The sequence below is a fragment of the Giraffa tippelskirchi genome, chromosome 10, assembly GCF_054371585.1.
Source record: "Giraffa tippelskirchi isolate mGirTip1 chromosome 10, T2T-mGirTip1v1.2.pri, whole genome shotgun sequence".
Taxonomy (NCBI): Eukaryota; Metazoa; Chordata; class Mammalia; order Artiodactyla; family Giraffidae; genus Giraffa; species Giraffa tippelskirchi.
Genome location: NC_137284.1, coordinates 8,314,662 through 8,333,974, shown reverse-complemented (window position 1 = coordinate 8,333,974; position 19,313 = coordinate 8,314,662). Strand labels below are relative to the sequence as shown.

The 19,313-nt window shown below is 60.0% G+C and overlaps 4 protein-coding genes across 35 annotated transcripts; 3 read left to right on the top strand and 1 right to left on the bottom strand.

Moving 5' to 3' along the window:
• The first annotated feature begins 161 nt into the window (after positions 1 to 161).
• Positions 162 to 3,592, top strand: DNAJC4 (DnaJ heat shock protein family (Hsp40) member C4). Of its 8 annotated transcripts, none has more exons than XM_081532696.1 (7): positions 162 to 193; positions 527 to 619; positions 1,403 to 1,496; positions 1,993 to 2,156; positions 2,374 to 2,535; positions 3,211 to 3,297; positions 3,390 to 3,592. In XM_081532696.1, the coding sequence occupies exons 1-7, from the start codon at positions 177 to 179 to the stop codon at positions 3,490 to 3,492; spliced, it is 720 nt and encodes a 239-aa protein (XP_081388822.1). In that variant the 5' UTR covers positions 162 to 176; the 3' UTR covers positions 3,493 to 3,592. The 8 variants fall into 8 exon arrangements, with proteins under 8 accessions (XP_081388822.1, XP_081388821.1, XP_081388820.1 ...); XM_081532695.1 differs by having other exon boundaries at positions 1,993 to 2,177; XM_081532694.1 differs by having other exon boundaries at positions 1,993 to 2,177; positions 2,371 to 2,535.
• A 216-nt stretch (positions 3,593 to 3,808) lies between these two features.
• Positions 3,809 to 7,310, top strand: VEGFB (vascular endothelial growth factor B). Of its 8 annotated transcripts, none has more exons than XR_014066312.1 (8): positions 3,809 to 4,200; positions 4,729 to 4,771; positions 5,116 to 5,312; positions 5,478 to 5,551; positions 5,747 to 5,782; positions 6,131 to 6,265; positions 6,865 to 6,961; positions 7,061 to 7,310. XR_014066312.1 is itself a non-coding variant. In XM_081532693.1 (7 exons), the coding sequence occupies exons 1-7, from the start codon at positions 4,141 to 4,143 to the stop codon at positions 6,884 to 6,886; spliced, it is 567 nt and encodes a 188-aa protein (XP_081388819.1). In that variant the 5' UTR covers positions 3,809 to 4,140; the 3' UTR covers positions 6,887 to 7,310. The 8 variants fall into 8 exon arrangements, 4 of the variants coding, with proteins under 4 accessions (XP_081388819.1, XP_081388816.1, XP_081388817.1 ...); XR_014066310.1 differs by having other exon boundaries at positions 6,030 to 6,265; XR_014066311.1 differs by having other exon boundaries at positions 4,711 to 4,771.
• A 2,013-nt stretch (positions 7,311 to 9,323) lies between these two features.
• On the top strand, positions 9,324 to 12,314 carry FKBP2 (FKBP prolyl isomerase 2). 18 transcript variants are annotated; one of them, XM_081532705.1, is made up of 6 exons: positions 9,324 to 9,479; positions 10,728 to 10,896; positions 11,217 to 11,329; positions 11,452 to 11,498; positions 12,043 to 12,078; positions 12,169 to 12,314. In XM_081532705.1, exons 1-6 carry the CDS (start codon positions 9,418 to 9,420, stop codon positions 12,228 to 12,230), a joined length of 489 nt encoding a protein of 162 aa, XP_081388831.1. In that variant the 5' UTR covers positions 9,324 to 9,417; the 3' UTR covers positions 12,231 to 12,314. The 18 variants fall into 18 exon arrangements, with proteins under 18 accessions (XP_081388831.1, XP_081388832.1, XP_081388849.1 ...); XM_081532723.1 differs by having other exon boundaries at positions 9,431 to 9,479; positions 10,757 to 10,896; XM_081532709.1 differs by having other exon boundaries at positions 9,431 to 10,561.
• Positions 12,315 to 12,720: 406 nt separating this feature from the next.
• PPP1R14B (protein phosphatase 1 regulatory inhibitor subunit 14B) lies at positions 12,721 to 15,142 on the bottom strand. The gene is given in 6 exon segments (XM_081532703.1): positions 12,721 to 13,060; positions 13,153 to 13,185; positions 13,486 to 13,569; positions 14,601 to 14,882; positions 14,884 to 14,990; positions 14,993 to 15,142. Coding segments are annotated over 6 exon segments (609 nt in total). The 5' UTR covers positions 15,027 to 15,142; the 3' UTR covers positions 12,721 to 12,991.
• Between the last annotated feature and the right edge of the window lie 4,171 nt (positions 15,143 to 19,313).

Here is a 19,313-nt window from a genome sequence, read left to right as displayed (position 1 = left end):
CCCCCAGGTGGGCACGGGCGCCTCCCTGCAAGCCCTCCGGCCTGAACAAGGCGTCAAAGGCCAATGGGGGTGCAGAGGCGGGGCTTCGCCGCACGGACGCCCCTTCGGGCCTGTGGGCGTGTCTCGGTGTCTAAGCCAATAAGAGTGCGGGGCCGGGGCCTGGGTAAGAGCAGGAAATGGCGGCCACCGCGGAGTACGTGAGTGCAACGAGGGAGGGGCTTGGTGTGGCTCCTCCTGCACCCGCCCCCCCAATACTCCCAGGGTGGGACGGGGGTCTCCGCGTCCCGGGCTAGTGGCCCAGACACCGAGACGACTGTGGAGTGTGGCCTTGGACGCACGGGACAGAGGCGGGGACGGGGCCGGAACACAGGTCCGGTCTTCAGCAAGAAGGCTCCAAACGCCCCTGGGACGCCCGGGACTGCTTCAGTTTTCCTTCGCATCTAAACAGGGCCAGCACCACCCGCTCCCCATTCCCTCCGATTCAGAGGGTCCCATCCCACTCCTCTTTGTGGTCTCTTTTCACCAGCTGCCCGCCTGCCGCCATGCTGACCCTGCGCCTATGCCGGCTGTGGCCCCTCAACCCTCCCATTTGGTTCTTCGCAGCGGCCGCCCGGCAGCGGTGAGTCGGGCCGCCAGGATGGGGCCCGGTCGTTCAATAGGTTCTTGTTGCTGGCCTGCCCAGTTCTAGGCGCTGCGCTGGGTGCTGGGATAGCTGTGTCAGGCGCCTTACAGATTTGTCGCGTTACTCTTACCTTCACTGCTGAAGACACAGTATCAGAGATAAGGGATAACCCCCAAGGTCATACAGATCGGAAATTTGAACGCAAGTCAAACCCAGTGCCCTTCCTACAACTCAGGTGGTTGTTAAGCATCACTGTGCATAACACAGGAGGACAGGAGGGCTGGGACGCGGGGCGGGGGGGGGGGGAGGGAGGGGGGAGGTGCGCTTACAGATTCCTGGCGCCTACTGGGAGATTCTGATTTGCAGGAATGAGGTGGGGCTCAAGATTTTTTTCTTTTGGGCGCACTGCAGGGCATGTGGGATCTTAGTTCCCCTGACCAGGGATGGAACCCAGGCTCCTTGTGGTGGAAACCCTGAGTCTTAGCCACTGGACCTCCAGGGAAGTCCCAAGAATTTATTTTTAAAAACATGATCAAAACAAAATATAATTTTCAGGTGTTTCTGATGCAAGGAGTCTGAAAACTATACTTGGAGACATTTTGATCTGCCACATACCTGGAACCCTCAAATAGGGAGGGATGATTTACAGAGACTATCCCTGGTCCCTGCCTTAGCCCCGAGCACCAGGATGCTGAGTCAAAAGGTGTGGCCCAAGAGGGTAGGGAAGGGGTATCCTCTGTGTCTTCCTTAGCCCTGGCAGGATTGGGCCTCTCTCCACAGATCTGGCGCCAGTAACTACTATGAACTGTTGGGGGTGCAGCCTGGTGCCAGCACTGAAGAAGTTAAACGAGCTTTCTTCTCCAAGTCCAAAGAGGTACCAGCAGTCTTAAGTGGAGAGGGGGATGGGAAGTCTGAGCCAGATGGGGTATGTTATGCTTCAAATTCTCAGAAATGGAGCTGAGAAACTCACTCTGGCTGGTGCACATTCCCTCAGCATTCACAGGGAGGGGGAGGTACCACACGGGGAGAGATCTGCCCACGTGGGATGAAAGGCTGGGGGGCAGGAGCCAGGAGCCCTGTCTGTTGGGCTGGGCTTGGTTCTCTCGGCCTGCCTGCTCTTGAGAAAGCTGGATCCAGGACTTACAGTGAGAGCCAGGCAGCAGGTGGGAAGGACTTATACCGGGGAGGAGGCAGAAGTCTGTGCTTCCTGACTCTGGTGTTTTAGAGGGATGGGCAGGCCTGAGAGTGAGGGTCACTCCCCAGGCAGGGCCTCTGGGAATGACATGAGCCCTTGGGGGTGGACATTATCAGGATGGGTCCCGGGAAGGGGCATGGAAAGGGGAGATGAGGGGAGTGTTGCTCCACCCCAGCTGCACCCTGACCGAGACCCCGGGAACCCAGCCCTGCACAGTCGCTTTGTGGAGCTGAGTGAAGCATACCAAGTGCTGAGCCGTGAGCAGAGCCGCCGCAGCTATGACCACCAGCTCCGCTCGGCAGCTTCCCCAGAGTCTCCAGGAACCACAGCACACCCCAGGTCTGCTCACCGGGCACACAGGTACAGTAGTCCAGCTCCCAGCTCACCACCTCCAAGGGGTGAGCCCTTGGGCGTGGACATTATCAGGATAGGTCCCAGGAAGGGGCGTGAAAAGGGAAATGAGGGGAATGGAGGGGTGAGGCAAGGCTGGGGAGCAAGAGCCAGGAGGCCTGTCTGATGGGCTCATCCTTATACTGTCCCTTCTTCCTCCAAGCAGTTCTGGGGCACCCCCCAATGAACAATACTGGGCCCAGTTTCATAAAGTGAGGCCCCAGGGACCAGAGTTGAGGCAGCAGCAGCACAAACACAACCGGCGAGTGCTGGGGTACTGCCTCCTGATCATGCTGGCTGGCATGGGCCTGCACTATGTCGCCTTCAGGTGCGTGTCTCCCTAGGGCGATGGGCAGGGGGCAGGAGGGTGGGTGAAGCCCAGTGTCAGCCACCTAACCACACCACCCCTGTGACCTGCACCCTTGTGTGTCCCAAGCTAAGAACTGCATGAAATAGGTCTCTTCCAGAGCCCCTTCTGACTTGCCAAAGGCAGCTGTGCACTAAGAGCTCATGTCATTTCAGTTTTTTATCATTTGAATTGAAATCTTTGGTGCTGATCGCCAGAATGCTGGAGCCAACTGGAAAGCCTGCACCAGAAGGAAATGGGTCGAGCTGGGCCTTACCAGCAACTGCCCTCATTCGTTCCTGCCATCCTCTCACACATGCCATGCCACTGAGCTTCAATAGTAGAGACACCTAAAGGCCCGCGCCCACTGCTAGCAGTGCCTAGTTCAGTGAACGAGTTAGAACAAACCTTTCTAGTCTGCTTCAAGGACCTCTCTGACATTCAGAGCTGCTGTCATGACAGTCAGGGATCTGGGTCGCCTTGAGACCCTGGACAAGCCCCGGCCACTCTGTGCCCGTCTCCTCACCTAGCACAGGCAGTTCGGCTGGGGTCCCAACAGGTGTAAAGCTGTGAGATCCTGGAGTGGAGGGGAGGGGAGTGAGACTTGGGGGACAGGAGAGATTGGGGGTCCCAGTGTTCTTTGTAACCCCTTTGCAGGAAGCTGGAGCAGTTACATCGTAGCTTCATGGATGAGAAGGATCGGATCATCACAGCCATCTACAACGACACTCGGGCCCGGGCCAGGTCTGTCCCAGCTCTTTCCTGCCCTCCCTTCCCTGTGCCGGCACCACGCCCCCAGGATTCCAGTCCCGACTACCCAGGTGCTCTCCCTACAGGGCCAACAGAGCCAGGCTCCTGCAGGAGCAGCGGCAGAAGCAGCAGCTGCAGCCACCACCTGGGCCGCCCCAAGGCCCCGGGATCGTGCCCCCGGGCCCCTGAGCGGCTCACCTTGGAGAGCTCACCTTGGATGGGGCCTGCGGGGTGCCCCGTTCTGGGACGCCCCACGCCCCAAAACGCGTGCAATAAAGTGATTCTCAGAGCTCTCGTCTGGCTCCCTCCTACAGGCCCAGCGCCCCCCGCCCCGGCCCCGGCCCCGGCCCCGGCCTCCAGGTTTTGGTGGCGGCAACCCGGGAGCCCGGCCCCCTGGGCGGTGTGTCCCCTTTCCCCTGCAGCGGAGGGTGTGTATGTGTGTGTGTGTGTATGGAGGGGGCGGGCCCCGCCGGCGGCCTCGCCCCCGCCCCCGCCCCCGCCCCGCGGCCCGGTGGGGAGCGCGTGTCTGGGTCACATGAGCCGCCCGCCCGCCAGCCCGGGCCCGGCCCCCCGCCGCCCCCGCCGTCCCCGCCGTCCCCGCCGCCCGCCGCCACCACCGGCTGCCCGCCCGCTCGGCTCCTCCGGCCGCCGCCGCCGCGTTGCGTTGCGCTGCCTGCGCCCAGGGCTCGGGAGGGGGCCGCGGAGGAGCCGCCTCCCGCGCCCGGCCCCCGCCCGCCGCGCCCGGGCCCGCGCCATGGGGCTCTGGCTGCCGCCGCCCCCTGCGCCGCCCGGCTAGGGCGATGCGGGCACCCCCGGCGCGCGGCCCCCACGGGCACCATGAGCCCCCTGCTCCGCCGCCTGCTGCTCGCCGTGCTCCTGCAGCTGGCCCCCGCCCAGGTATGTGCGTCCGCGACATCCCGCCCGCGCGCCGTGCCCTCTCTCAAGGTTGGCGGAAGTGGGAAGGCGCGGGGTTCTTGGGGATCCATGGGGGCGTCTCGGGAGCCCAGCCCGGGCATCCCCCGGGAGGAGTCCCTCCTCGCCCGCCCGCCCGACTCCGGGGCCACTCCCCCGCCCCACCCCGTCCCCTGGGCGCAGCCGGGGGCGGGGCTGCCTCGGTGCCTGGCGGACGAGGTTCGGCGCCCACTGTGCCCCTTCCTGATCTGGGGCCTGGAGAATTAGCTCGGACCCCAGGCTTGGAGATTCGAGGCTGCTGCCAGAGGAGGCCTGGCGGGTAGTAGCCCGGGGAGGTCCCAAGTGGCCTGGAGAGGACAGGTAAAGCTAGAGTGACCCCAGAAACAGAGCAGTTCGGAAAACTGTCAGAGGGAAGTTTAAGCCTCCTGAGTGCAAGGGCAGGGCTCTGGGGAGAAAGACATTGCCAGCCCTTCCTGGAGTACACCTTGGGTCCAGGTTTCTTCTCTCCTACAGGCCCCCGTCTCCCAGCCTGATGCCCCTGGTCACCAGAAGAAAGGTAATAGTAACAGAACTTTGCACCAGCCGGCGCTCAGAACATTTGCTTCCAGCCCTGATTGCAGACTCCATGTATTTCTCATCTTGTGTAATCACAGCCTCTCTGTAAGATGGAAACTCTTAATTCTGCCTATTTCACAGAAGAGCAGATTGAGGCAGTGGGGTGCCTGGTATCTGGATGAACAGGGCAAGGAAGACAGATAGGGTGGGCAGAAGCAGGGGCTAGTGGAGGGTGGCTGTGACGGGGGAACTAAGGAGAACAGCTTCTGGACGCAGGAGTAGAGGAACCAGGGGGCAGCTGCAGGAATCCCTGGGGGGACTTAACCCTTACGCATCTACCCCCAGTGGTGTCATGGATAGACGTGTATGCTCGTGCCACCTGCCAGCCGCGGGAGGTGGTGGTGCCCCTGAACATGGAGCTCATGGGCACTGTGGCCAAGCAACTGGTGCCCAGCTGCGTGACGGTGCAGCGCTGTGGCGGCTGCTGCCCTGACGACGGCCTGGAGTGCGTGCCCACTGGGCAGCACCAAGTCCGAATGCAGGTAGGGGGCAGGAGGAGTGTGCCTGGCTGGACGCTGGCATTCTGCGGACTGAGGGGGTGGCGGCCAGAGCCCTGGGCGGTGGGCAAGGTGTTCTCACTCCTCCAGCCCTGGAGCGCCCCCTTCCCGTCTCTCTCACTGTGTCTCTCTCTGTTCTCCTGAGCCCAGATCCTCATGATCCGGTACCCAAGCAGTCAGCTGGGGGAGATGTCCCTGGAAGAACACAGCCAGTGTGAATGCAGGTGCCCGCGAGGCCCCACCTCGGAGTTCGCAGAGATCAGGCTTGGGGGGTGCTGGGTGTGGTGGTACACTGCAGCAGGGACAAGGTTTCCAAGGGCAGAGCTGGGCAGGCCTGGGATCGAGGGCGAGAGAGCGTAGAATGCTTGGCTTCCTGATCCTCTCTGTCCTTGTCTCTGTGCGTCTCTCTTACTTTTCAGACCAAAAAAACAAGAGAGTGCTGTGAAGCCAGACAGGTAAGTCTCGGGCTCTTGCTGAGGTGGGGTTGGAGCCCAGGCCCAGTGCCCAGAAAGTCACATGTGGCTGGGGGGCAGGGGGTGTTAGGGTGTATCAGGAAGCTGTGGTCCCCTCCCCTCCTTCTCCTCCCCTGACTGTCCCCCCTTCCCCTTTTTGTCTGCTCCCCAAGACTCTGTGCTCTTCCCTGACCCCAGCCCCTGGGAAGACTCTTCTTTCCCACCCGAGACATGTTGCTTCTCCTCCTAGGGCTTCCACTCCCCACCACCGTCCCCAGCCCCGCTCTGTTCCGGGCTGGGACCCTGCCCCTGGAGCACCCTCCCCAGCTGACATCACCCATCCCACTCCAGCCCCAGGCCCCTCTGCCCACGCTGCCCCCAGCACCGCCAGCGCCCTGACCCCCGGACCTGCCGCTGCCGCTGCCGACGCCGCAGCTTCCTCCGTTGTCAAGGGCGGGGCTTAGAGCTCAACCCAGACACCTGCAGGTGAGGAGTCGGGGGTGGCGGCCAGGCCTATCCTGGAGCAGGTCCAGGTCACCCAGCCAGTGGGAGAAGAGCCAGGGAAAGGGAAGCTTTGACCGGGTTGAACAAATATTGACCCAGCGTCTAGTTGGCACTGGGGTCAGCAAAAACAAGGCTCCTGTTCTAATGCGGGAGTCAGGCACATGATGCCAGCAGAGGATGTCAAGGGCTGTGATGAGCGGTACCTGACATCGTCTTTGAGAGGCTAGAGATGTCCTGGAAGAGGTGACATCGCCAGGAGTGGCAATGGAAAGACAGCTTTCCAATTTGTAAAGCTCTGAACATCTCAGAAATGCCTATGGTAGACGTTGATGTTTTACCTTAACGGGCTCTGGGAGGCCAGGAGATGTAGTGGAACCCTGGTCCACCCTCGTCCAAGGCACTTCTCACCACCCCTCTGTTCCACAGCGGGGTCATGGGGTGGCATTGTGTGGGCCGGACCAGCTGGGGCTTCCCAGGAGCGTTAGGGGAGAATGGGGTTCACAGAAGGTTAACAAGCAGGTGCATCTAGAGAAACGGGCTGAGCTTCGGTGCCAGCGTGAACAGACCCCTTCCCTTCTTAGGTGCCGGAAGCTGCGAAGGTGACAAACTGCTTTTCAGACTCAGTGGGGCCCCTAGCCTCACAGCCCTCCCCCGAGAGCGGGATAGGAGGGTAGCCTGGTGAGAACCGTCCAGTCCCCAAGACCTCAGCCTGGGCAGAAGCTGCTCCGGGACCTGGGCCTCTCGGAGAGCCTTCCAGCTGCCCCTTGTCTCTCCAAGGCTGCCGTCCAGCGACGTGGACAGAGTTGGATGAGGAGACCTGGAGGCAGCAAGAGGGGTCACGTACCAACCTGGAAGAGAATGGGGTCCCGGCTCAGTTTTTAACCACCTTGTACAAGTGAGCATCTAACAGCTGGCTCCTCTGTCCCTTCACTAAGAAGACCCCGATCCGCTATAAAAATGTGGGAGCTGGGCGTCAGCGCAGGAACTGTGAACCCCAGTCCTGATAAAAGAGATGGAAGGAACTGTCCCTGCCTGTGTCACTGTCTGTCACTGTCCAGGCTGGCTGGTTTGGACATGAACGTCTGCGTTGTACTGCCTCCTAGACACGGAGCTTGGAGGACATGAGGTCCAAAGACCCCCCCAACAGGTCACAGTGCCAGAATCATGCATCCTTCACTTTCATGTTGTGCTAACAGGTCCTGCCCCTGTGTCCATCACAAGGGTTCCTTTCTGGAAGGAGATGGCCAGTGAGCTTGAGGTGGGACTCAGCTCTACCGAATGCCCTCGGCTGTCACTGCCCCTCTTTCTGAGCCTCATGTGTGCACACAGAGGGAGCAGATGATCATTGTGCTCTAGGCCCTTGGGTGCCAAGAAAGTTTAAGAGTCACGTAATAGAAAAGAACACTCATCTTCCCTGCCAGGCTACACTCTGTTTGGAAGTTTTTGCTTCATGTAGCCTAACTGTATTTTTTCAACTGCAGTCTTCACTCTCGCCTCCCTTGCACCTTGGGCTCCCCTCCCCACGCTCTACTTGGTACTCTCCTGACCTTTATCTGGCTCAACCCAAACTCAGTGGTCAGCTTTCTGCCTGCACCCTCTAGTGCCCCTGGGGCTCAGTGGTGAGGGGAGGGGGTGAACCGAAAGGCAACGTTGGGCACCAGTACTTTGCCCCATCAAGGCAGAACATTCAGGGTAGAATTTAACCCAAAGCAGCTACCTACTGGAGGCCTTCTCTAAGTCATAGAGGAAGGGGTAGTGATCTTGTTAGGCCCAAACCAAGAGGGGCGTTAAACCAGAAGAGACGGTTTCTGACAAGTGATTGCTACTTTCAAATCATTTTCTCAGCTATGCTGTTAACCAAAAATTTGAGAGTTTAATTCGAGTGAGAGAGATGAGGGTTAGGGCCGTTAGCTGCTACCTCCCAAACCCATTTAGCTTGTCTAATGAGCATGTGCTTGGTATGCGCCTTCTCACCTAGCCCTCAATTCTGAGGTCAGTGTTGTGATTATCTTCCTTCTTCAGTTGAGGAAATAAGCTTGGAAAGGCTGATTGACCTGAGCATTTGGCCTCAGATCATCCATCTCCCTAACATTCAACTTAGGTTTAGTTGCCTCTCAATTGCAGGTTCTGTTTGCCTGCAATGTGGGAGACGTGGGTTCAATTCCTGGGTTGGGAAGATCCCCTGGAGGAGGGCATGGCAACCCACTCCAGTGTTCCTGCCTGGAGAAGCCCCAAGGACAGAGGAGCCTGGCGGGCTGTAGTCCATGAGGTCACAAAGAGTTGGACACGACTGAGCGGCTAAGCACAACTGCAGGTTTATTACTTCAGTGGAACTTCCCAGGTGTATCAGTGATTAAAAAAATCCAACTGCCAATGCAGGAGATGCAGGTTTGATTCCCTGAAGTAGGAAATGGCAACCCACTCCAGTATTCTTGCCTGGGAAATCCCATGGACCAAGGAGCCTGGTGGGCTACAGTCTAGAGTCAGACACGACTGAGCGACTTAAGCACACACATGTTTATTCCTGGGTGCCGAAGCGACTGTAAATAAGTCTTGGATGGGGAAGGGACCCAGCCATACCGTGATAGTCATGAGGGTCATTGTGCCCCGGGTAGAGGGAGGCCTGGATTCTAGAAGAGAAAACTAAGCATTTGCTGTGGGCCGAACTGTGCACATAACAGGGACCCTGTGGGGTGGATGTTATCAAGCTCGAGTCACCAGGCCAAGGAACTTGTTCAAGGTCACACGGTCAATGAGTGGCAGACCCGGGATTCAAACCCCAGGCTCGCTCTGAATCTAGGCTCTTCCCACAGCAACTGAGGACTGTGGGTCAGAAGAGACCTAAGGGCAATCAGGAGCGCCAAGCTGGGGGCGACGTAAAATGGCGTCTCAAGACCTCCTCCGGGAACCCGCGCCCGTCTGACCTTAATTTCACCTCAAACGGAAGTGCCTTCGGGCGTTTCAGAAGTCACTTTCCCCTTACCTTAAGGACTACAAAGCCACCGGATGTGGCGTATAGATCACATGGTGACGCGGGGGCGGGGCTAAGGAAGAAACCGCCCCAGCGGGCGTGTGGCCGCGGGTTTTGCACAGTCCAATGAGGGCGGGCGGCGTGGCCAGGTCTGGTGGCGACGATGATGCGCCTGCGCAGAGACGGCGGCAAGACTGGGGTGGACTCCGGGGGCGCGGCGAGGAGGTGAGCGGGGGCCACAGCCCGGGCTGGGGGGGAGCCGGGGTACAAGAGGGAAGGCTGGATCAGGCGGGGCAGGAGCGGGCTGGGCCTCCGAGTGTTAACGAGGGATAGGTCACAAGGAAATTGACTGTTGGGGGGTCCGAGCTGTCCGGGGATGCCGCAGGGGGAGGGTTCTCACGCCTCACGGGGCGGGGCTCCGGGAGTCGGGGCGGGAAGTCGAACGGCGACGGGTGGAACCTCTCAGCTGGTGCCGGCGGAAGGCGGAGCTCGCGGCCTGGGGGCGGGGCTAGGACCGGTGAGGGGTGGAGACTGGCCCTTGGAGGAGGAGCTGGAAGAGGCGGAAGGAGGAGCCTCGGGTTTGGAGGCCGAGGAGGAAGGAACCCAGGCGCTGGGGGCGGGGCTTCAGCCGGTGAGTGGCGCCGCTACGGTCCAGGAAAAGGGGTCTAGCTCTGTCGGGGGCGGGGCTACAGGGTCGGGGGCGGAACCACGCCCTCTAAAAGGTGGGGCCAAGGAGTCTAGCGAAGGGGTAGGCCCAGGTAATGGCCCCGGGCGTCCACGCGGGGGCGGTCTCCGTGGTGGCCGCGCCTGGGGACGCGGTAGGCCTAGAACTCCCCCGGGAGAGGTGGTGTGGGTGGAGCGGGCTCGGCGGCCACCCGACACGGGACCAGTCTGGGTGCCCCGCAGGCCCCCGAGGGCTCAGAGTTGGGGCGGCGCCTCAGGCGGAGGCACAGGGCCAGCCTGGGGGGTACCCCCGGAGGACCGAGGCTCCCCGGAGCCACCCAGTGGCGACGTGTGGGTGCCTCGGAGCCGACCCCCTGCGGCAGCCGCAGATGTGTGGGTGTGCTGGGCGGGAGGCAACTGGGTGTGGCGTGAATGGGGTCGCCCGGTCGGGGCAACCGCTCTGCAGCAAGATAGGGTCTGGACTTTGCGGAAGGGGACAGGTGGGAATTGAGCAGAGCTGGGGGCCGGGAGGGACGGAAGGGCAGGGTGTGAGCAAAGGGGCGGGACCCTGGCTGCTGTGGCCTCCCCTGACCCCCTCTCCCCGCTGCTGGGGTCCTCGGGCAAGCCCCCTTCTCACTGGACTGGTAAGTGTGGCCGTGGAGCCTGGGGGAGGGGGCGGTGATCTCGAACAAGGGGATCCCCAGGGGCAGGCAGGGTCCACGGTGGGGTGGAATCCTCCTGGTACCTGCCGGTATTCCATGCCCTCCCGTTCCTCTCCCCCGGTTGGTTGGTCGGGGTCTGTTCCCACAGAGAGATGAGGCTGAGCTGGGTCTTGACAGTACTGTCCATCTGCCTGAGCGCCCTGGTCACGGCCACAGGGGCCGAGGGCAAACGGAAGCTGCAGATCGGAGTCAAGAAACGGGTAGACCACTGTCCCATCAAATCGCGGAAAGGGGACGTCCTGCACATGCACTACACGGTGGGTGAAGGGGTGGAGCTTTGGGGGGCGGGGCTTTCGGGGACAAGGACGGACCCGGAGCCAGGTTTCTTTGCCAAAAGGTGGATCTCTTGGGCAAGTCTTCTCATCTACTTTGCATGGTTCTGTCTTGCTCTTCACTGTCTACTCCCAGGTTGGCATCAGCAAGTAGTGACAGTGTACTGTGAGCTGCCCAACGTTCTGTCTCCTGCTAAGACTATGGCCACCAATGCTGTGGGGGTGCCACCTTGATGGGAAGAGCACTGAGGGTGGGAGTGTCAGAGCAGACCCTCCTCCTCACTGGTCTTCCCATGGTCTCACAGGGGAAGCTAGAAGATGGAACAGAGTTTGACAGCAGCCTGCCCCAGAACCAGCCCTTTGTCTTCTCCTTGGGCACAGGCCAGGTCATCAAGGGCTGGGACCAGGGGCTGCTAGGGTGAGTCGTGGGGCCATGGCTGTGGTCCAGGAGGTAAACTGTGGGAGGCAAGCCCCAGGGATGGGGGGAGGGATCAGGGAGCCTGGTTGTTGCCACATGCTGAAACATGTGTTGTCCTGCAGGATGTGTGAGGGGGAAAAGCGGAAGCTGGTGATCCCATCAGAGCTGGGTAAGAGGCTCTTTCAGAGTGGGGATAGGGAGTTCAAGGTGTATTATCCACATAAGGGTGAAGGCTGATTTAGTCTCTGCATCGATCTCCACTCAATTCATTCAATCCACGCCACTTCCAAGTCTAGCCTTGTCCAGCAGTGAGGACAGGGCAAGACCATTGGGACACTTGGCTCTGTTGCCAACTCTCTGACCTTTTGCAAGCCCCCTCCCATCTCCCTGGTGGCTCAAATGGTAAAGAAGATACCTGCAATGCAGGAGACCCAGGTTCAGTCCCTGGGTTGGGAAGATCTCCTGGAGAAGGAATTGGCAACCCTCTCCAGTATTCTTGTCTGGAGAATTCCATGGACAGAGGAGCCTGGCAGGGTACAGTTCATGGGATCACAAAGAGTCAGACACGACTGAGCGACTAACTTTCCCTTGTGTTTTTCCATTTTTGACCTAGTGCTAGGATGGGTAGAGGCTTGGCTTCAGCCTCGATGTCTGCGGAACACCTCCCTCTGCCTGGCCACAGCTCATTCTGTTTCTTTGTGTTATCTTTGCAGGGTATGGAGAGCGGGGAGCTCCCCCAAAGATTCCAGGTAATAGACCTTTCTGTCCCCCTCCCCATCTCCTGCATCCATTCCATCTCCTGGTGGCCCTAGTTCTCTACTCCCACCTCTCCCCTGCAGGTGGTGCAACCTTGGTGTTTGAGGTGGAGCTGCTCAAAATCGAGCGACGTTCAGAACTGTAGCCAAACTGGAGAGGGGCGGTGGAGAGGCCCCCGTCAGGGACCAGACTGTTTAAAGAAAAACAAAAAAAAAACCCTTAAAACCCATGAAGTGAGCCTGTGTTTGTTTGTGGGCCCTGAGAGACTTAGAAACCGCAGCTTCAGCCTCCTCTCTCCATCGACCCCCTCCCATCCCTCCCATCCCTCCCATCCCTCCCTCTCCTTTCCGGGCTACAGAACCTTGGGGTCTAGTAGGCTCAGTGGCATGGAGGTCACAATGGCCAAGCCCTGGGTGGCATGGTGGCCCTTGTCCAGAGGGGAAAAGAGTATTCTTGCCTGCCGGCAGCAGCATGACTCCTCCCCAGCCACTTCCAGCTCCTAGTCTGGGAGCCAGCACTGGGCTATCGCCATGGCTACGTGGCCCTCAGGAAGGCCTGCGGTCACCTGGGAAGAAGCTGAGCTGGCAGCAGTTGGAGAGCAGTGTGTCCCCCCTAAAAGAGACCAGGCGAGCCTGTGAACTGCACCAAAGGCATATCCTAGCTTTATTAAAGGGCCCGCGCCGCAGTCAATATAAAAACACAAAAAGTCCCATCAGTTTAATAATAATAAAAAACCCCAAAAATGGAAAACTGAGGGGTCAGGGAAGAGGCCCCTGGGCCAGGGGCACGGGGAGCCCTGCTCGTGGCACCAGGCCTGGCCGCAGGGCCCCCTGGTATTGCTGTTGCTACGAGGTCGGGGGGCAGCGATTGTCCTGTGGAGCCACCGTTCAGCTGGGTCGAGGACCCTTACTTCTTCTGGGGTGTGCTCAGCTTCTGCATGCCCCGGATCTTGTCCAGCAGGCCAGAGATGAAGGCCTGGAGGGAGGGAGGACATTAAGGAGACCAGACCCCATGAGGACAGGACCCCAGGCTCCTCACCCCATCCTCTGGGGAAACCACTTCCTTACCTCAGTGGGTTTGTAACAGTCAACCAGCAGCTCCTTTTGGGGCATGGGGGGAAAGGATAACTGTGAGTCTCAAGAACACGAACCTAGAGTTCACCAGTACCCTCTTCCAAGGCACTGGAGATGCCATGGCTACTGAACAGCTCAGCAAGTACCACTGGCCCCATTTGGTGGAGGCCGAAGCTGCGCCCAAGAAGATCACAGAACTGACTGCCGCAGATCAAGGAAGGCCTGGCTCCACAGGCTTGCCTACCCAACAACAAGCAGACTGCCTCCCAGCAGCCCTCTAGCCCCTGCTCCCCTGACCTGGCCCTGCTGCCCTCCAGCCCCTCTTACCTTGACCCTGGCAGCCCGGGTATCATCGCTCTCCATGTCCAGGAGTTCATCCACGTCGATTTCCAGCTCTGGGATCTCCTCTTCCTGGGGTAGGGGTGGGGGAGGAGGGAGAGACAAGGGCCTGAGTTGGGAGAGAGGGTGTGAGAGGGGCTCTGGCTGAGGCCCCTGCCCTACGGCAGACGGGAGCCAGCCCTCTTTGCCCAGCAGACAGCGGCAGCTGCTCCGAGAAAGAAAACAGATCAGGCCTGTGCCAAGGCAGACTGCCCAGTGTGGGGGGGAGCTTCCTGTCCTTGCCAGTTGGGCACCCTGGGTGCCAGACAGCTAGGGCTGGGGATCCTAGGCTGGGAACCCTGCAGATGTGTCTCCCCAACTTCCGAGCCCCCCATGTCAACCAGAGCACAGATGGGGCCAGCTGCCCCAACTCATCACGGCCCCCTTCCCCTCCCCCAAACACCTGTCACAGCTTCCCAGGAGTGGGGAGGAAGTGAAGGGTGAGGGGTCAGTGGGAAGGACCCAGGCCTGGTAAAGGGGAAACAAAGAGCCCATGCTTTGCCGAGGGAGGGGGTGCATGCCACCCCTCCTCCCCCAGGAAGCATCTCTCCTGTCCAGAGCCAACTGCATTCCAGGGCTGGGCTAGGGTAGGCAGCACAGGGCAAGCCCACTCCTCCACCCTGGCCCCTGGGGCCTGAGTCACCACTTGAGCAAGGAAGGAGTCACAGGGTGGAGAACCAGAACCCAGAGAGTGGGCTAGCTTGCCCCCCATGCCAAGATGGACTCCAGATTAGCCCATTAGAAACAGGCAAGACACAGAAACCCCAACAACTGGGTTGGCTAGTGCCTTAAACTGGTCTAGGCTAGCAAGCGATAGGTAACTCTCCTTCCCCAGTCAGCCTAGACTAGCCCCAGGTCTCCTGTCCAAGGCAGAGAATAAGATAGAAGTGACTTAGGTCAGACAAGAAAGAGCATACATTGGGGGCGGGGAGTACAGAGAGCAGGGGAGCGCGCTTAAGCGGGGTGCCCACTGACTCCGGGTGACAGGCGGGCTCAAGGTGCGGTTTCCAGGAGGCCCGAATCGGAACCGGTTGTAGGGTGTCGGCGCAGGGTGGGGGACACACCTGGCAGTCGTAGAGGCGAGTGAGCTGCTCCAGGATCCACTCCTCCAGGTTGAGGCGCTTCCGTAGCTCCTTGCGGTCGTACTTGACCGTGACCTTCCCTTGGCGCCTCACTGGGCCCTCGTCGTCCGCGCCGCCCGGGCCCTCGCCTGCAGCCCCAGGGGGGCTCTGAAAGTAGACGCGGGGCCCTGGGCCGCCACTCCCCGGTCCGGGGGCCGGGGCTGCCAACGCCGCGCCCCCCGCGGGGCCGCTGTCCGCCATGGCGGCCGCCGGGGCCACGTGCGCGCGTCGGGCCCCTCCCTGCGCCGCCGCCTCCCGGACGCCCGCCGGCTGGCTCCGGGCCGCTGGCTCGGGTTAGCTCGTGAGCTCGGCTCCGCGCGGCTCCGCGGCGAGGGCGGCGGCGGGGGTGCCCGGGGGCAGCTGCAGCATGCGGAGCCCCCGGGCCTGGCCTGGCCGCGCCCCGCCCCCTCCCCACTGATCCGCCCGCCCTTTGTCCCCCGCGGCCGCCGCCCGAGCCGCCGCAGCCGAAGCCGCTTTCTCTGTCTGGATCGCTTCCCCCGCCCCCCGACCACACCCCCTTAAAGGGCCAGTCCTGCAGCTTGCCCCTCACCCCTACCCCGCCCCCGGACAGGGGCTAGGGGAGGATCTAGTCCTCAGAGGTTTGGGCCTAGCTGTCCCCTCTCCCTTTTAACCTTCCTGCCCTACACCCAGGCGTTCTAAGCGCCCGGTGCGAGGATTTGCGCTCCAATGGGGAAACTAGTGTTCTGTCCTCATTGGAGCAAAAACAGGGGCCACCTGAGAATGGAGGGGAGTGGGCACTGTATACAGGACAGAGGCCCGAGGAGGAGGCCTGGGAGCGCCAACCCCCTCCCTTCTGGGTCCTCCGGCCCTCGGCCAGCGGGGGACAAGAGGCGTCTTCGCGCTGACAGACACGTGGACCGGGCTCCTGGGGGTGGAGGGGTGGAGAAGACGGACAGGCGCTGCCCAGGTCAATGGGCGCACCCCTCGTTGGGGTTCCGCGCACCCCATGATGGAGGCCTAGGTTGGGGGTGAGCTGAGCCGGCCGAGCGGCCTGAAGTGCCAGACCCCGGGCAGCCACCGCCCACCGGCCAAGATGGCGGTTGAGGAAGGGATTGTGGGAAATGTAGTTCACAGAGTCCTGTCCCGCATGGCTGCCCCTCCCCCGCAGCGGAGCCCGGGCGGGGGATACTTGTTAGGAGCGCCCTCGTAGGGCTGGTCTCCACAGGGCGCGGTCCTCCGCACCCCGCACTCTCTTGTGTGTGCAAACTGAGGCTTAAAGAACTGGGAAGTGGAGGAGCCAGTACTCAGGATAATAAAGATAATAATAACTGCTGACCCTAATACGAGTTCCACATAGTCGGTTCCAGCGCGAGGGCAACTCACTGCTCTCCGGTAGATCCCAGCCCTACGGTTTCCTCTGTCCTCCAGATCTCCCAGGCGTCTTACCTGGCCCACCTCTCTTAAGCAGACCCTGTGCCTTGTTCCCGCAGCCGGTTTGAGTTTTTATATTTTTAGATAGTGTCTCTCATTCACTGGTTCACTGTCCGTCTTGCGTTTCTCAACTATGAGCTCTGTGAGGCTGAGACCTGTCTGGCCCTTGTTTACTGCTGATACCCATGGTTGAGTGGACCCGCTCAGCCTCAAACCACATGGATCTAGCAAATTAACTGTCTTGCTGAACTCTCAGTACCTAGGTCAGACTCATAGTCGGTGTTTAATTGGTTGAAAAAATGACCAAATGAAAGGCTTCCTGTGTGCCTCCATTTCCTCCGAAGGTTGTGGCAAAGATTAAATATGAAAGGACATGGAAGTTTCAGTGATTGCACCACAGAGGTTAGGTCACACACCCAGATAGCAATGGAGCTCAGCTTGTCTACGCAGGCCCCCTGACACAAAGTCACTGCTCCTACGGCCACACAAGGTTGTGCAACTCTGTTTCAAATGCTTCTACAGACCACAGAGGACAGGCTCACCCTCTGCAGTCCCAAGCAGTCTCCAGGTCCTAGAGACACTAAGTCCCAGCCCCTCTGGATGCCAGAGACACCCTCTGCAGCAGATGGGGTTCAGACAGACGTTGACACTGGCTCAGATTCATACAGCTGGTGTGATGCTGCAGACACACCGAAACCCAGGACTTCAGGCTTACCTTCAGGTTGGAGAGTATAAGCAAGGAGAACACAGTGGCTGAGAGGGGTGTGTGTGGTGATGGTTGTGGTGGGATTCCTGCTAGGTGCGCTTCTCCCTGAAAGGCCTGAGCCAGGGGCACATGACTCACGTGGCTCAGTGATGGGCTGATACCTTCTCCCTCCTCAGCCCCCCTCGGGCCTTAGCCTCTCTTCAGCCAGCCTCGGAGGCCAGGGAAGGGCTGACCCTTCTCCTGTGGTTTAGGCAGGACCCACCCTTCCTAAGAGAGTCCCATCCCCAGCCTGGCTTCTGACTCTGAGCTTGGCCTGATGGGAAAAGCAATTTACCAAGTCCAAATTCCCCACCATGCCCCACCTCACCCCACCGGGGTGGGTTTGCTCTTTCTGAACTGGAGCACTGATTCAGGCCTAGGAGGGGTGGGTGGATGGGTCAGGGGGAGGCTTCAGCTAAGAGGGAGGCTATATCGTAGTTCACTGTGGGAATGAAACCTATAGGTGGTGAAGACTTGGGGACCAGTCCCAGCTCTGTCCCTCCACATGCTATGACCCTGAGCAGTGATCTTCCTGTCCCTCCTCCCCTGAAGGCTGGTGTGAAGGCCCTCCTGTCATTTCCAAATTTCATGGTGTCCCCTGAGGGGTCTCTAGGCTGAACAGGGAAGACAGAGCCAGGGACGCTCTTTCTGAATCCCTCTCTCCACATTTTCTGTGCCATCCCCAGGACACTCTCAGATTCCTCAGGCTGACTCCCCTATCTGTCCAGTCCCTCTCCATGGCCACCTACTCTGTGTTAGTGTAGACGGCCATGATGGCCTGCAGCTGCCTTGGAGGCTTGACTGCCTAGCACAAAACCTTGGAGTGGAAGAACTGGGTCCAAATCCTGCCTCTGCCCTAGGCTGAGAGGCCCTGGGCCAGTCACTTAGCTACCCTGAGCCTCTTCAAAGGGGCTGATTCTGCTGACTTCTGGTGATTTGAGGCTGAGGTCGGTGCTCCAAGACCATATCCCAGTCCTTAGCCTCCTGTCTGAACCTGTCCCTGCGCTGCTCCTCATCCTTCCAGCCTCAGGCTGTAACCTCCCCAGCCCCACCTCTCCTGGGGTCCTGGCCCCCATCCCCCAGAGAGCAGCTTAGGCCGCTTTCAGTGCCTCCTAAAGCAGAGGCCCTAGGGAGGGTCCTGTGGCTGAGACCGCTCCCTCAATCAAGGGTAGAGGCCGGAAAGGCTGCGTTCCTTCCACCATTACAGCTTGCCGAGAAACCCTATTACCATTACCAAGGCAGGAAGAAAATGTACAAGGAGGAAGGAGCCCTCTAATGGGGGTTGCTCTGGCCTCGGGAGACACGGTGGGCTGGGCGAGGAGGGCCTCAGGCCCAGGAAACAGACTCCCATCTTGTTTTTTAAGGAGCTGCTGCTTAGAGCTTCTACCCCTAAGCTCAGGCCACGGTTCCAGGCCCTGCTGGCCCTGGTACTGGCTGGCAGGCCCCTTGGCCCAGAGCTGACCCATGTCCTTTCCTCCCTCCTCCCTGGCATCTCCACAGCCTGCTCTCCTTTCCTTAGATATCCAGCTGTCTTAGATATCCAGTACCCAGGGGTCATCTTATACCCATTTGCCTATTTCATCCTCTGACAACCTCCAACTTCTGGACAAGGTGACGGAGGTACAAAGACTAGGTTTGGCCAGTAGACCTGCACCCAAGCTAGGGGCAGCAGAGGCCCATCTCTACCCTGCATGGCTACCCAATGAGACCTCGTGGTCCCTGAGTCTCTGAGGAAGTGAAGTTGCTCAGTCATGTCCGACTCTTTGCGACCCCATGGACTGTAGCCTACCAGGTTCCCCCGTCCATGGCATTTTCCAGGCAAGAATATTGGAGTGGGTTGCCATTTCCTTCTCCAGGGGATATTCCTGACCCAGGAATCGAACCCTGGTCTCCCACATTGTAGGCAGACGCTTTACTGTCTGAGCCACCAGGGAACTCGAGTCTCTGAGGGGTACGGCTCTATTGCTCTGGTGAGAGAGGACAAGGATCACAAGTCGGGTCCCGCTTTCTTTGTCTCTTCAAGGACAAGGAATAAAGACAGGACAGAAGCTGGCCTTCAAGACAGAGGGCTGCAATCCTCTTACCAAGCTGTGTGACCTTAGGCAAGTCCTTTCCCCTCTGTGGGCCTCAAGTAGAGATAATAATCACACCCACAGGGCCTCAGCCAAAGGCGAGGAGATCTGTTAGGTTAGAGTTGGTGCTCAACAAGGTGGGGATTTTGAGGATGGCCAGTGCCAGGCAGGGTTCCCCTTGGGGGTCTGAGAGCCTGGGGCAAAGGCAGCCTGTAGGGCTGCCTCCTCCTTGACTTACCCCTCCTCCCCCAGAAACAGCTCTGTCTCTTTCTGGGTTTCTAGGTGACTTGGCTGGCCCCTCTGGATGAGTTCTACTTTAAACCTGCTGCTGCCACTGCCTCTGTATTGGGGGGGCTCCCACAGGGGCCCCCAGGCAGGAGCCCCCCCAGCCAAGCCCTGCGGGAGGGGCTACAGCCCCCACCCATCTCAGTGCTCTTGCGCCTTCCA

What these genes read in the sequence shown, in the direction of transcription:
- DNAJC4 (XM_081532694.1), top strand. An exon ending in TCTTCTCCAAGTCCAAAGAG is followed by an intron (nt 1,497 to 1,992) that starts GTACCAGCAGTC and finishes GCTCCACCCCAG; the next exon opens with CTGCACCCTGACCGAGACCC. An exon ending in TCTGCTCACCGGGCACACAG is followed by an intron (nt 2,178 to 2,370) that starts GTACAGTAGTCC and finishes TCTTCCTCCAAG; the next exon opens with CAGTTCTGGGGCACCCCCCA.
- VEGFB (XM_081532689.1), top strand. Translation starts at nt 4,141, where the DNA reads ATGAGCCCCCTGCTCCGCCGCCTGCTGCTCGCCGTGCTCCTGCAGCTG. An exon ending in TGCAGCTGGCCCCCGCCCAG is followed by an intron (nt 4,201 to 4,710) that starts GTATGTGCGTCC and finishes CCTTGGGTCCAG; the next exon opens with GTTTCTTCTCTCCTACAGGC. An exon ending in AGCACCAAGTCCGAATGCAG is followed by an intron (nt 5,313 to 5,477) that starts GTAGGGGGCAGG and finishes TCCTGAGCCCAG; the next exon opens with ATCCTCATGATCCGGTACCC.
- FKBP2 (XM_081532704.1), top strand. Translation starts at nt 10,016, where the DNA reads ATGGCCCCGGGCGTCCACGCGGGGGCGGTCTCCGTGGTGGCCGCGCCT. An exon ending in CTAGAACTCCCCCGGGAGAG is followed by an intron (nt 10,099 to 10,727) that starts GTGGTGTGGGTG and finishes CTGTTCCCACAG; the next exon opens with AGAGATGAGGCTGAGCTGGG. An exon ending in TCCTGCACATGCACTACACG is followed by an intron (nt 10,897 to 11,216) that starts GTGGGTGAAGGG and finishes ATGGTCTCACAG; the next exon opens with GGGAAGCTAGAAGATGGAAC.